Below are 16079 nucleotides of genomic sequence, written 5' to 3' on the forward strand. Positions count from 1 at the left end.
TCCATAGTCCCTGTGCGACCGTTAACACAGGAGCTAGCGCTGCTCCTTCATGAGGAGCCTGGTGCCACCCCAGCCTCCCTTTTTCCACCACCCGACCCTTTATTTTGCCTCTCTGCTCCCCCAAGGCCTGTCCCCTCTCTGGGCACAGTCCTGAAGGATTTGGGGCTGGAAAGGGAAGAATCTGTCACAGGACACGGAGGGAAATCTGCATCGACACGCAGGGTGTGACAACCGCACGAAGGTTAGCTGTGTGGAGGACTGGGGGTGTTTCACCTCAGGTTTTATGGAAGATAGGTGTGAGGGGGATTGGTGTGGCTGGGCTAAAATCGGGGAGGGCAGAAAGGTGGGGCAGGACAGCCCGTGGGGCCACAGTGGCTGGGAACTGGTCCTGAGTGCTGGAATCGGTCCCAAGCACTGGAACCAGTCCCAAATACTGGAACCAGTCCCAAATGCTGGAACCAGTCCCAAATGCTGGAACCAGACCTGAGCCCTGGAACTGGTCCTGAACCCTCAAACCATTCCTGAGCATGGGAACCAGTCCTGAACACCTGAACCGGTCCTGAGCACTAGAACCAGTTGTGAGCACTCGACCTGGTCCTGAGCACTGGAACCAGTCACGAGCCCTCAAAACCAGTCCTGAGCACTGGAACCAGTCCCAAGCCCTCAAACCAGTCCCAAGCACTGGAACCAGTCCTGAATGCTGTTTGCAGCAGCCAGCCCTGGGCAGCACTGGCTGTACCAGCCCCTGACATCGCTTCCTGGGGTGCTGGCACACCTTTAATGCTGACCACAGGAAAATTGTTACCCAGAACACTTATTATTTTTTTTTCTTTAAAAAAGCTGATAAAAATCACAGTGACAAAACACACAGAGGGGAAGCACAGTCCCTCCTAGACGGAGGCTCCCAAGTGAAATGCACGTGTCAGTCACAGCCCAGCGCATCAGGAAAAAAACCTGCCTAAATCATTATTTACTGTGACAGGCATGGTTTTGCTCTGCAGACTGAAATCTTCTCCAAGAGATGGAAAGAATAGGCTTTTCAAAGCTCAAATTCGGCCTCTGCCGGGGCACAGCGGGAAAGCTTTGCAATAGGGCTGCGCCCAGAGACACGCAGCGTGTTTACGGTGTGCATCATTTATGAGGAGGCTTTCTTCGCATGCTGGGAGGAACAGCATTTCTCAGCTGGAGGCAGATATGCGCCGGACCTGGATTTACGACCAGCAGCACGTCCGCATACCTGTACAGCACAGGCTGTGATTCTCCGCTACAGTCACAGCCTGGTGCGGTTTGCGGATGCGAGGAGTCAAAGGTGGCTGTTGGGGGGCAGGAGGGGTCGGACAGGGAGGTGCTCCTGGCCCTGCCGCTGACCTGCGCCCCGACCAGTATTGTCCACGTGTACAAAATACTGGTATTAGTAACGATGACTTAAACATTAAACTGGGCTGGGAAGGACCTGGTCACATTGCTAGCCTAAAGAACACGTGAAGCAGCAAACGTGATTAAATGAGCCCTGAATAAGAACTTTTGATCAAAAAGCTTTACTGCCGGAGAGCTTGGAAACGAGCTTTCTGGAGAGCTGCCAGGAACACCCAGGATCATCATCTGTTTTAAATCACCGGAGACTTAACCAAACTCAGCAAATTTTGTAAGAACACAATCAAAAAAAGAAATAAGACACCATACAAAACCACAACTGATGGGTCACAGAACTAAAACCGACACACATTTATCATTTTTCAATCTCTAAAAGTAATTTTTTTTTCTTAATGATGAAAAACCAGAATTGAGCCTTGATGATAAATCAGGAACTAAAACACTCCTGTTTAACACAGCCAAGCAGCATTTCAACATTGCCACGTTCCAGTCAGCCGGGTTTCACCAGCTGCCTAAGGAATTACTCCACCAGTAGATTTGCACTGGCTTTTGCTTAATTCAGGGATCTCTCCCCGCACAGGTGGTTTGCCCAGCACCACCTCTGCACCCCGAGCAGACTATGGAGCTGCACAGCAGTCTTCATTTGACTCAACAGCATCTTTCATCCCAGTCACCTTTTAAGCTCCTTATCTGATCTGCCTCTTCCACAAGCACCTCTTAAGTCCTCAGACCTTCCTCTAGTACCTTCCCCTGATAGGGAGGCTTTTAACCTTTACAAAGCAGCTCAGCCCTGATAGTTTTAACGACAGAAAACTGATTGCCAACAAGTGATGCTTTTCTAGGAGTATCTTTCCCCCACCTTTCTCCTCCTTTCCCATAATTTCAGGTTTTTTTTTAAATAAAAAGTCTTTATATGCTCATAAATTCCTAAATATTCTGAATTACAGAACCCATGCTTCCCTCCACAAAAAAACCCCAAAGGGTGTGATTACTAGTTGGTAGCATGTTCAACTTCTGGACTGGGGTGAATTTTCCTGTAGCTCACTGTAAGTTGCCATACATGAAATAAGAAATTGCTAACATGTTGTTGCAGTCAATCATGTTAATTTTTCTCATCTTCCTCTAGCTTGTTTAGCTAACACGTATTCAACAATAGCCCAAAACACAGGAAACTTACAGTTGACTATACTTTTGCAGGTATTTAAAAGAATCCTTTAAGTTCTACGTTCACACAAAGAATAACCCATCAAAACCAGAGTAGGTCAAATATGAGAGAGAGCTGAGTTACTGTACAAGATTTTCTTCTATTGTAGCTGGAAAAGGACTGGGAAGATAGGTGAAAAGGGTGAATTCAAAGAGACTTGGGTAAGAAAGGAAACTATCCTTGCGCTGCTCGTTTCTTAAAGCATCTTTCATTCATCCTCGTGCAGCTTCTACTCGCCTCCCTTGCTTCAAAGAGACACCCCTCAGGACACACAGCAATGCCACAGCGGTCCCCAACAAACCCTAAGACATTAAATCCAGATGTTTATGAGTTCTGGGAATAACCTCAATTCTTCCAACCGTATCAGCTGGCAAGGCAGAGATTAACTCTTACAAACTTGGCCTTCCCTTGGGCAGCCACAGCTACAAGCAGCCAGAAGTCACGGCCCATTCCCCCCTGGAGCTGCTGCCATGGCAACCAATTATTCAGCACCGCATTTCTCATTTATCCTCTCTAGGATGTTTCAATGGGATAGCTGAGGTGGTCTATCCAAATTATAAAAATTCGTGCCTTTAAGTTAATTGATGGGAATTTAAAAAGAAAAAAGATAGTTCCATTTTTTGGAATATGTGTTTACTGCACTTGAATTCTCCCTTTCCCTGTGCTTTTGCCCACACAGATATTGCCTCTGCCAGAACACACTCGATCAAGCAAGTAAGACTAAGTAAAAGGAAAGGAAGAGACATTACAGGTCAGGAACTACTGTGCTGCACACCAGCTTATGTTAGCATAATTTATTGGTTGCTGATTCAGGACAGTTTATATATGTAGCATGCAAGATGAAGAAAAACAGTCGTCAGAAATACGGATAGTGCACAGCTCAACAATTCTATGGAATCCAAATCAAGTCTCAGTGCAGGTCAGGTAGCAAATTTGCACCTCCCAATTTTTCTTCTCCCTAGTAATACGAATAGCTTTATTTGTGACTAAAAAGCACACAGATGACTCACCACATTAAATATTTAATTACTCCTATTTGGTAACTTAATTACAGCCAGAGAACCTGCTCAGATGCAGTAGCGCAAGAGAACACCGAGCCAGCTAGGAAGCATGGAACTATGAAAACATACTTCAGCGTCATATGGGAAAGCACTGCTGGAACTACAATTCATCTAGAGGACAGCAATTCAGCCAGCATACAACGCTGAAATCCAATTGTATTTCAAAGTTACCAGTTTCCTTGGGTCTTCCACCAGGCATTTCTGGTTTGAAACAGCAGAATTGCAACTGGGAAGGCACCGCAAACATCCCAGTCCCCACAAGGTAACAGACAATGCTCTGGCAACACCTCCACTCCTGCTGTCGTTCAGCAGAGGCTGAGTGTGCATGGACCCACTACAGCGCTTCATCCACAGGGATCAGGAAGAAGTAGCAAAGTGTACCTCACCATCAGCCTCATCATTTCTAACCAATAAATAATCAGTGGAAAAAAAAAAAAAAAAACAAAAAAAAACCCACCACACATCTCTCGCAGTGGAATTTTGTGCTCAATACTACATACCTTGCTACTGAATAAACTCAGAATTTCCATTAAAAAACAGTAGGAGCTAAGAAAGTGCAGCGCTTAATATAATTATTCCCATTTTGATACTTTGTTGAGCTGTTTAGATTATGATGCTTCATACTACTCTCGGAGGTCAGTCTTTGGGAATTTAAAGAGCCTGACCTCCTGACTTCTCCAACAAGAAACCACAAGAGAAAACAGATTAAAATTAAAGCAAATTAAAAGACCATATAAAATGCCCAGACTTTTTTTTTTTTAAAGTCACAGAAATTAAAAGCAGGAGCGTATCTTGTTTTTTAAATGACAGCTTATCAGGATGTTTTATGTCGACTTGAGAGCATAAATGCACCTAACAATTTTTTTCTGAGGCTTCTTCCAGTTAATTAGTAGCATTTTCCTTTAAAAAAGGGTTTTGTTTATTTTCCTTTTCACCCCTTAAATTAGTATTTGTCTTAGCGACAGGTTGCAATAAGTCTTGTTCTCAGACAGGCTGTAGTATAGCAGAGTGTATCGTTCTGTTCCAATCATCAATTGTTCGGTTTTCTAGGAGTTTATCACAAGGACGCCTAAGGTTTGCAGCGCTGGACGAAGCGTGGATAGAGACAGACATCTCGGATATGGTGTCTGTTCAGAATCCAGGTTAGGAACCGTTCTAATCCCAAACCATATCCACCATGAGGGCACGTACCATATTTTCTCTGTGAAATTAAAATCAGAGAGCAATATTAAACATTTTCTTGTTATTTATATTATAATTGCAGTAATGCCACCAGAGAGAAAAAACACAAACCCTTCCAAGATTATTTTCTGAATTATGAGGACAATGGACTTTCAGGCAAGGTATTTGTGCTGAGTTGTCCTGAGCTTACTGAAGAAGTGTAAGGACTAGAAGAGGAAAAAGGAAAGTGAAAAATAAAGTCCTGACGATTTTTTTCAACTGCTTCCTTTTCTCCTCCCTTTACACGAGGTAGAGCGTAGCCATTCAAGTCTGTGAAGACCAACCTCTTTTTATCTAGCAAGAGCTTCACAAACATTGCAGAAGACATTACGAGAGGAACACACCCGCACAGACCAGTCTACGGAAGGCGATCTGGTAAGGGCAGCATGCAACTGCAGCAAACAGCACCAATTTTAACAGAACGGAAACTGTTACACTCTGCATTTTGCCAGTGCTTGAATGACTACCTACTTTGGGCCACCAAAAATATGTTTCCAATTTAAACTCCATCATTTTAAGAGCAGTTTAAAAAAAAAATCAAATATCTGACAAGCAGCACATTTGATGTGTTTTACAAACCTGATCAGTGTACCAGTAGTAGGGCGTGGGATCAATGCCCTCTCTCTTGTAGCCCTCAAGGAGCTCCTCGCTGTCCCAGATACGCATAGAGCCTCCAACAATTTCACCAACATTAGGCATCAACACATCAACCTGTAACACACAACACGAGATCAAACTATTACAATTAGCTGCCTGCAGGAGGGGAAGGAAAGATAGCCCAAACTTAAAATTGCACTTTTGTAACACATTTTACCATGTAATTTTAATTCTCCATGACAGGAGGGAAGGCAATTCCTTCCACACCCGATTTAGAGATGGAATAAACTAACTGACTAGGTGGTCTAACTTAATCTCAAATACTCCTGGCCACACTGAACTGTAAAAAACAAACGAAAAAACCCCACTAACCACAGACCACAAACCCAGCAGTATTCCTAGCAACCACCACTCCTCCTGTCTGCCAGACAGCCCGTGTTCAGACAATACCGTCTCCAAGAAGTCACAGAAGTGTTGTCATTAGAGCAGCACTAACCTGTGGGCAGTGAAGAGCACGCTCACTGTCATCTACTGGCATTTTATTAACATGTCACAGTTGCTTCATTTATTTCTGTAGGATCAACAAGCCATGCCAAGAGACACCTCAAAAAAAACCTGGCAAGGCTTCCCCAAGATTTTCCTGAATTTCTTATTGATTTTATGCTCACACATACCGACAACCCCCAATCTATTCAGAAGCCTGTAACACTAACTTACAGATTCTGTAAGCCGGGAATCGTCGTGACAGCGCTGCATATAGAAAGACTTTATCTCTGCAGGAAATCGGCACAACAAGATTGGCTCATTAATGGTGTCTGTCATCAATCTCTCAGGAGCTTCGGGAATATCCTAAGGTTAAAGAAGGTTTTATTAATATTCAAAACCAAAATCACTCCAATACCTTGAGTTTCACACATATCAGGCATGAAACAAAGACAGTTTCAGATCACACGTATTCACACATTCATCCTAATGTTCCTAAATTTTTAACACAAACTTATCTTAGAAGAAACTATATTTATATATAAAAACATACACGTCGGAGAAAAAAAAAACTGTTCAATTAAAATCCAGGTCATCCCAATGTTTCAGAGAGAAAACCAAGGAAAACGTTGGAGAAAAGTGAGACAGGGAACAGACAGACAGATGATAGTTTTAATTCCTAAAGAGCCTCAGAAAGACTTACTTCCCCAAACTCATAGTAAGTGCCATCCTCCTTCTTCACATCATGTTCCTTAAGCCACTCAATGGCTTCACTATAGTTCATTCTTCGGAAAGGACGTTTAGGGGGCTTGAAGTCCTGCAAATAAGAGTGGATAAAGACAGTTGGAAGAGTACCATTTTTAAAGAAGAATCCACTTCTGATTTGAAGCATACACATTACTCTTTCCAGCTCACACATCAACAAATTATTACTTTGGGGAAAAAAAACCCAAGATATCAAGCTCAGTACTGAAAAGCTAGAACCAAACACAGCCATCTTTGAAGCCCAATAAAGCTCACAGAACAGATTCTGAAAAAGATGGCAGGAGAGAGAAGAGAGAAGTTTCCTTTTCTATATGAATTCATTGCAGATGCAGGCGTTTCCAACTGAGCCATCAGCAGAGGCTCCACGTGCGAGGCCACAAAAGAACATTTTGCTTCCCAGTGCACAGAACAGCTTCAGAACCCACCTCTGAGAGACAAGTTGTGCTTCTGCCATCTCCCACCTCCTGCCCCCTGTCTCAGCCCAAATTCAAAACTGAACCTCCCAGTGCTTATCAGGACAACAGGTCAAAATAACAGGGATGACCAAGTAGTGACGGAGATAAAGTTAGCAGTCTCTTAAAGCTATCTTCTTTGCAAAGGCAACAGAAAACAAAGGGTCTCTAACAAATGAAAATACCTTTACACAGCTCCATGTTCCAGGGTAGAAAGTAAAACACCAGTTGTTTCATTGCTCCCTTGTGCTCAATCTGCAAGTACCAGCCGATCAATATTACGAGCTCTGGGATAGAGGTTTTTATTCCACTGGTACAGTACACACTGCAATAAATCCCAGCACATTGCTGGCTCCTGGAACTTGCCAGCAGGGAACTTCTGTCCCCACAGTCCCCTGTTTCTGGAAGAGTCATAACCAGCCTTGCAGCATTTTCATTCTTTGAATGTTATTTAATATTTTTCTCATTATTAATCATAGTAAGCAAGCAGAGCTCACTGCCATGCTCTGCCTTCCCTAGATGAACATGCTGATGAGGAAAGGCTAAAAATATTCTCTTGGCTATTCACAACTGTTCCACATTGCTGCCTACCGGGTTTAGGTCATACAGTAAGCTTGATGCAGGTGATTTCAAGATTCTGTCTACCACATCACAAACCAAGTTCTCCAGACGGTCCAATAAATCCTCAAAACTTATAAAAGGACATTCAGCTTCAACGTGAGTGTATCTGAAAAATAAAAGTCACACCACTACAAAACTACACATAAGCAACAGATCTTTAGCTGTGAAAAAAAATTCTGATGAGAGAAGACCCCACAACTCAAGAACACACACGTTCGTCAACTTTTTAATTTCTCCCACTTCTACACTGTAAAGGAAATAAAGCCATAAAAAAAAAAGGAAGACAACAGTATGAACCGTATTTTCCAAAAAAACCCAGAGCTACCTAAAAATGTATTAACTCTGTTTCTCCCACATCTTCCTTCACTAAATGTTAACGTATTACAACCAGCGGGACATTCACCAAGACAAGGTATTAACCCCAAATATACTTTTGATCAGTCCTTCCTTGGCATTCTGCTGTCTGCTCACTGTACATTATGTCATCCAACTGCCTGCTACTCTCCTGCTTTATAAACCCACTCATACATAAATAACAAAGACTTATACTCTCTCCATACTCTGCCAAATGTCTGCGGGTCCTGGATTGCTCAGCTCTGTACGACTGAGCGATACAGAAAACATCTCCTAACGCTGGAAGGCAGGTCTCCAGGTAGAGCTGGGAGGACTGCGTTAAGTATGCCTCTTCACCAAAATAATCCAGTCTGAACAGGGTTGAGCCTCCTTCCACCTGCGTCTGGACTAAAGTTGGTGGTGTGACCTGTCAAAGAACAAGACTGTCACTACTTGAGCGAAGAATTAAGGACAATGATGACAACATGGAAGAGCAGTGATGTAAGGCACACCGTTCCAGAACACCATCTACAGAGCTTTTGTACGCACACACACAAGCACATCAGTCTGATATCCTTCAGTGCTCTAAACGAGGTACGCAGGCTGTTTGTGACATCACCCTGTAACACCTACACACCCCCAAAGCGTCTACACACCTTTGAGATCTATGTCTAGGAAAGCAATCAAATAATAGTTTCCTAATAAACAGCTTTTCTTTCGCACCTTTCAGGTCAATTAGAAAGTCTACACAGTTTTTCCAGGAAAAAGACAGTCTTGCAGTCAGGACATTAAAGCAGTCATTTGCTGACAAAGGAAAATAAACTTACTTCGTAATATCCATTGGCAAAGAAATGATCCCTGAAGGCCTGTACTACCATGGAGCGCACCCTGAAGATTTTGGACATGTTCTCGCCTCGAATCATCATGTGCCTGTTGTTAAGTTGCACATCAACCTCCGAATCCTCGTTGAGTAGATTGTCAGCCCCTCCTGCTGGGGCCAGGCCAATCAGCTCCCAGTAATCACACTTCAGCTCGTGGCCTCCTGGAGCCTGGCGATTTGAAACAAAAATTTCAGTTTCCGCCCCTTGGATGTCACCATCTGGCATGGTGGCAGGAATGTTAATCCAGTTCACACAAAAGCTGCTCAAGTCCTAACTGCAGCATTTCCCAAGTGACTGCTTTGTAACCCAGTCATGCCACACCTGGAAGTGCCACATGTAATCCACCATGGGCCTCTCAGACTTCACATGAATGGGACTGAGCACTACAGACAGATAATTAGATGTTCCAAATGTATTCAGTTTACGTATAACAGATGACAAACAGCTGGGTTTATTCAGATGGAAGAACAGAAATCTAAGCAGGGAGAAACTACGTACTATCTTCAACTATTTAATGGGTGATTATAGAGAAGATGGAGCCAGACTCTCCTTGGATGTGTCCAGTAAAAAGACGTGTCTCAGGTTGCAGCAAGGGAGATTTCTACTGGCTACAAAGAAAAAATTCTTCACAGGTTGGTGAGAGGCTAGAGCACAGACCAAGCCAGACTGCAGTCTCCATCTTGGAGAAAACACATTTGGAAAAGACCCTTGTCAGTCTGACCTCACCTTAGATCTTCAAGAGGGTGAACCAGATGACCTTCAGAGGTTCCTCACAACCAAAACCATTCTCTGATAACTTATGCTGTGTACCAGTTTGGCTGGGATAATTTTCTTCAGAATGGCTGGGATAGAGTTAATTTTCTTCAGAATAGTTTGCACGGTGCTACAACACAGAACACTGGCACAAAGAGCCTTCCCGTATGCCTCAAGAACACTACACACACACAGAGTGAAGAGTTCTCCCATCTATTAGAAGAAAAACAGCCCAAGAGTGCAGTACGACATTCAAGGTATTTTGTTCTTTGCACTACCTGAGCCACAGTCTCCGACTTGATGGCAAACTTCAAAAAAAGATGAAAAATGTCACTCGGATCACAACAGAGGAAGAACTATCTCACCATGGATAGTTTTGTCTGCCAGAAACACGAGAGCAATCTCTCTGCACTAGGCAGCTCTCACCAGGATGTGAAAACAGCAAGTTTCACGTTGGCTCACCTCCCCTGTCCCACTCGCTGCCACACGGCATGCAGGAGTCCCTGCGCCAGGCTCAGCCAGTCTGGCTGCCGAGGCTCCAGACCTGAGCTCTGCATTGCTGCTCCCACCAGCTCCCCCGTGCGGGGCACAGCACGCTGCTCTCCCCTCAAATGGCATTTTCTTCACTCACAGCATTTTCAGGTTATAAATGCAGATTTTGAAAGTCTAATAACAGAATTTTACAAATTTGGTGGGGATTTTCCACTAAAGCATTGTATCGTTGTGATGAGTCATGAAAATATCAATTTTTTTCAAGGTCGAAGACATTATGAGCAGTAACATACTACAAGTTACTTATGATTACCAAACTGCATAAAGTTGTTTAACAAAGTGATCCCTGTTTGGCTGCCTTTATGTTTAGAAGAACCAGTAGAGTAAGATATGAAGGACAGGAAACTTTGCTAACTTCTGACCGGCAAACACAACAGGGAGTGGATTTGCATTTAACTGAGCTTGGCTCTCTAACCTTTGGCCCATCCCTTGGGGATAGAACCCGAATGGCAGGGACAACTGGAACAATTAAGCCTATCCAAATTTCATTTGTGAAACACGCCGGTAATGGCCAACAGTACAAGAAAACTGAATTATCTACAAAGCCCCACAAAAGGTTAACACTTTGACCTTCTGTTACACACTACAGGCAGCCACAGTAAGGGACTACTTTGCTCAAATATTGTCTAATGTGTCTTGGAAACATTGTTTGAAGCAATTTAACACTGAAAAAAGTGGTTTTGGGTTTTTTTTCCCCAGATATGTTTCTTTTTCCTGTTATCTTACTAGAATTGGTAAATTTACTCAGAAGACCAGACAGGAGAATATAGATTGCCAATCCACACAAAAGAACTCTCACTGTTGATGACAATTTTGAATGTGTATCTGAAGGAAGAGGTAAGCTTACAATGTATCAAGATTAAACATGTATCTGTCCTCTAAATCTCAACATTACTGCTTTGCTTCCTCCCTCAGAAAAAAAAAAGACATTATTATAAGCAGCTATCAAGAGCTCCTGTTTTAAAAGGACAACTTAAGATTTAATAGAACAAATGACGTGAGCTGTCTTGCTGTTTCTGCGTCACAAATGAAGTCAGGCAACAGACACAACTTACTTCGGTCTCTCAGTCACCTCTTAATAACTAAGACACCAGCCTTACAATAATTTTCAATAAATATCCCGATACAGGCCTGCACGTCCTCATGAGCGCATTGAGCTGCTGGCACAGATAACAGTTCCTAAAAGCTTCTCTCCTGCTTCCAAGCTTGAATCCTTTTTATAGCCCATCCTTCAAGCTCAGCTGCTTAACATGGCTTTAGCCCTAGCTCCAGATTCAAACAATTTTCCAAACAGTAACACTCTGTAGATCTAGACGGGAATGAGAAAGGCGCAAGGCATAAGCAACATCATAAAATCACACCTGCCCAGTCCTTGATCTGAGAGCACCATTATAAGCAAAGTTTTATAAAACAGATTAGAACAAACTGCTAACTGCTTGTTCACATGCCTGCCAAGCGCTGGAGGACAAATGCGACATGGTGAAGAGCCTACACGCCCACCTCAGTACAAGAAGAGAGCTAATCCCAAATTCTTAGCCTTACAAAATAAAAACTGAATAAACCTCTTGTTAGGGAAAATAAAGCTATTCCACTTATTTAATATAATTTCCAACTGTTATATTCTAGGAAATACCTATAGGACACATCAGTGGAAAACTGTTTCACACAAAAGCAGAAGAGCCACATAGTTCATTGGTCACACACTGAGCTGGGGTGACAGCAGCAGCTGTGGAAGGTTTGTTCTTTCCTCTCAAATAAATTCCCACCAAAATAATCTAATAATTATTTCCACCTCTGCTTCTCCATCCATCAGGAGAACGATGAACTGTTACAAGAGGAGGAGAAGCCAAATACCCAGCCGTATCTAACTCCCATACCTGCTTGCCTTCAGGAACAAGGTTCAGCGTCCCATACACCGCAACACTGCTCTCCGTAGAGAGAATCAGCCCGTTGTAACACTGACACTGCAGACAGAAAAAGAGACAAAGGCAAAGGTTTTTATTTTTATTTTTTATTTTTAGTTTTCCTACGACATCTGTTGGAGTCACTGACAAGATTAACTCATAGTCACTTCTAAATAGCTCTCACATTGACAAAAAACTCTAGTGGCAGGAAATACAATTTAACAATAATAGAACTTAATCAGTAGGTTGAGGGGAACTTCCAATCGACTACATAAAAGAAAGGCAGATGAGGCATGAACACTTCACTTATTTAATGACAGAACAGAATTAAACCTTCACAACTTACCAGGTCATCTGAAAGGACACACTGAAGGAAACCTGTGCCATCTCTCAAAACAATGAACATCAAATTCTTTCCTAGTTAAAAAGAGAAGAAAAAAAACATCAGAGAGCCTCAGCTTTATTCACTGATCCATTGGAACAGCCTCAGTCCCAGGACATGTTAATCACTGATGAACAGGTTATTACAGAAGGATTGTGATCACATTCTTCCTTTTTAAAAACCAAAGATGCTCCAGGTAAACGCTGAATCACTAGCACAGTTACAGAAGCCCTTCACAGAGATGTATTTTGTATAACAAGTCAAAATAAGTTTCAACAGACATCAAGGGCAAAGCCTGCTCCAGCCTCAGCAGGGCTGGGATTGCACTGCCACGCCACGAATGCAAATGTCCCTCTGGTCCCGAGGGACTGCAAACATGTGTGCAGAAACGCGGAATGCACAGGCCTACAGTACACCTAGCACGGGTAAAGTGACATCACCCTGGTCACCCACCTCTCCACAAAAGCATCTAATTACAAAAATTATTTGTGAGAAACTGCTTATGATGTCCAGATCCACGACCAGTTAGTCAAGTCCTTCAGTGTTCATTTGAGCAAACACCTGTGGAGTCAGAATCACTTCTGCCGCGCACTTCCCTGCCCCGACCAATGCCACCTTGCCAACTAAAATACCCACTATTTTGAAATAAACTATTACTTGATAAATGTATTTTACAGTTAAGTTATGCTACTTCATATAAAATTCCAATTTGATGATTTCACTGTGAGCAGTTCATAGCTAGCTCCTCAGGCGCAGGATTAGTTTAAAGCACAAAACAAGTTATTTTGAAGGAATTCTGCAGGACTGGCCTCCAGATTGAAAACTGCATAAAATTTTAACTAAGAAATGCCTATATGCTCATACATCATGCAGAATTTTCAGTGTTCTACTGACTGCTGTGATAAACCAAAGAGGACATCTAACTGACGGTTTAAAAATTTACGAATGGTGCCATCTGATTCATTTTAAGTGCCCAAATTTTGAAGGCTACTGTATTTGTTCCATCTCTCTGCACAGGTTCGATAACTCTTAAGGGCTGGTGGTTTACCTTGCCTCCGTAATCTGTGAATCCAGCCAAAAACCTTCACTCTCTGACCTCTGTAAGCCTCCAGAGCACCAATCTTTACCTGTAAAGAATGGAATAAAGGCGATCAAGTAGAGAAATTATTCACCATTTAGAGGGGGGTTTTCCAGATAATTACTCAGAATACAGGTGTGTATGACACCCCCCCTCCCCAAAACAGCTCCTCCCAGCAGCACCTGAAGCAAAGTCCCACCCAGGTATAAGCACAGCTGTCGATACTGAACAGCTGTTTAGTCAGAAAAGAGCATTTTAGCAAGTTGTATCACATTCAGACAGCATTTCCAGGCTTCATACGGACTCCTTCCTATTTAGCAGGCTCACTTTGCCATGGAGAAGCCAAAGACTGTAACAGCTCGTAAAGCAGCTCGCTTTGCATTCATCCAAGAGAAGTGGAAACACGTAACAGCTCGCACCCTAACACTAGAGGGCTCAAGCACTACTGGAAATCCAAAGTGCATTAAATCACCAAAAAACTCAGAAAGGATGCCCCAGACACATTTTGTGGCACTCTGATTGCATTCTGGATTAATTTCTAAGGACCTTCAACAGATGAGCCCAGTTGGCAGTTAAAGACGCGGAGGACCTGGATCTGCCACAGGTACTTCCCGACACAGCCGCAGTACCAACACTGCCAGTCGGAACAATTAACCCAGCAGGCACCTTCCAAACGGATGACACCTCAGACAGTCAAGGACTGCTACACGGCACTGGTCTAGAAGAGACTGATTTCCGTACAGCTGGGCCCAGCTGCCTTTTTCCCAAAGAGCAGCCATGAGAGCGCAAGGCTCCCACCAAAACCATCTTCTACACACATACGTAGAAACCCTTTCTACAGAGGGTGTATCCCAAACCCCGTCACAGAGCAGCGCACGTAACACCTGCTGACTAAGCTAAGGAATGCACCAAATCACCACATCCAGCAGGACACTATGTACAGCCACACAAGAACATGTCTCAGTAACTTCCATGTCCTCTAACCAGCGCAGTTCCTTCACTCTCCACCACCACAATCATCAAACAAAGCAAACTGATGAACCTTTTGAAACAGAAATATGGTCTTTACCAGTAGACAAAAAGAGAGAAGTGTGATGCGTGAACTAAGAAGATTCAGATACCCATCCAGTTCCTGAGAAGGAACAAAGTCTATACGCTAGAGGACACAGATAACCAGAAAAATAAAGTTACGTTACGGACAGCAAAAGGACAGTGACCTTCAACAGCTGCCAGAGACAGGCAAGACGCTGTAACACAGCCCACGTATCAAGCACACTGGATCTTACTCACACATTTTGGCTCTGGAAGACTGGGATCATTCTTGATAACAATTTTCTTTGCTTCCTCCAGATTCTTCTCTCTTCTCAAGAGATCTTCAGCCTGGTGTTTAGAAAAAAACCAAAAGTATTCGAATAGCTGTAACCAGGCTTGATGAGACTTCCACTCTTTCCAGTTACTGGAGACTCTCATGTACAGATACAGACGCCATTAAAAGCCTTGGTGGGGGCCTAAGCCTGCCCCAATTCAAGACCACAACAAGAACCAAAGCACAAATGCATTTCTTATTTTTTTCAGAAAGCCTAAAGGCAACAAATTACAATTATTCTATGTTCCCCCCTTTTCAGCCATTTGCTTGTTCTATTCTAACAGAAAGGCAAGTTGTAAATAACATATGAGCAAAACAATGACATAGATGAAGAACAAACTAAAGCTTTTTTGGAGGGGTGGGAATGACAAACAGCGTTGGCCAATGTTTTTGGAAACGAAAGGTAGGGTGCTCACTCCAACAGGGTGTCATTTGCACCTACCTCCTTCTTCTCCTTTGCTTCATTTTTCATTTGTTCCCTGTGCCACAGTTTTTTGACATTTTTCATCTGTGACTTGGAAATAATGGCCCATCTCTGAATCAACCCAAGAAGAGAGCAGAAGATAAAAGATTACATTTACATCCCTGCACAACAGGAGCATTAACATCATTTCTACTAGGAAGCTCTAATGCTACAGTACCTCATTTTCTTTCAGTGAATCCACATAAATAGTAGGAAACGGTTCCTTTCCTGCTGTCATCAAAGCCTGAAAAAGGGGAGAAAACAACAGAATCAATGGCACTGCAAGAGAAACAAAGTCATCCTTAAAAGAGCCAGAGCAGCCATCCCGCTCCTGCCAAAAACAGGTACAGAATCCCCGTTTAGAAATGCAAAGCAGGGTTCGTGCTCTCCAAAACGAACAGCGGCTGTTTTCCAGAGTCACCTTTAGAACAGTCTTGAATGGCTTCTTCTGCGTCCCATCGCCCGTGGAATCGCTGCCCTCTCGGTCCGAAACATACAGCTCCTCTGTGACACACGACAAACACAGGCAATTACTCAAAAAAATACAGTTATCAGCGATGGGAACGTTCAGGGAGAAACCAGACGTACA

At 43.2% G+C, this 16079-nt stretch overlaps 1 protein-coding gene across 1 annotated transcript; it reads right to left on the reverse strand.

Moving 5' to 3' along the window:
- Nucleotides 1–4511: 4511 nt before the first annotated feature.
- Nucleotides 4512–15994, reverse strand: NARS (asparaginyl-tRNA synthetase; the record flags this gene model as incomplete). The annotated part of the gene is made up of 14 exons (XM_010081730.1): nucleotides 4512–4840; nucleotides 5440–5571; nucleotides 6175–6306; nucleotides 6644–6757; nucleotides 7749–7884; nucleotides 8339–8538; nucleotides 8939–9160; nucleotides 12175–12261; nucleotides 12548–12618; nucleotides 13632–13710; nucleotides 14952–15041; nucleotides 15470–15562; nucleotides 15669–15734; nucleotides 15912–15994. Coding segments are annotated over 14 exons (1637 nt in total), but the record flags the coding sequence as incomplete, so codon positions are not given.
- Between the last annotated feature and the right edge of the window lie 85 nt (nucleotides 15995–16079).

The sequence above is a fragment of the Pterocles gutturalis genome, unplaced genomic scaffold (assembly GCF_000699245.1).
Source record: "Pterocles gutturalis isolate BGI_N339 unplaced genomic scaffold, ASM69924v1 scaffold47444, whole genome shotgun sequence".
Taxonomy (NCBI): Eukaryota; Metazoa; Chordata; class Aves; order Pterocliformes; family Pteroclidae; genus Pterocles; species Pterocles gutturalis.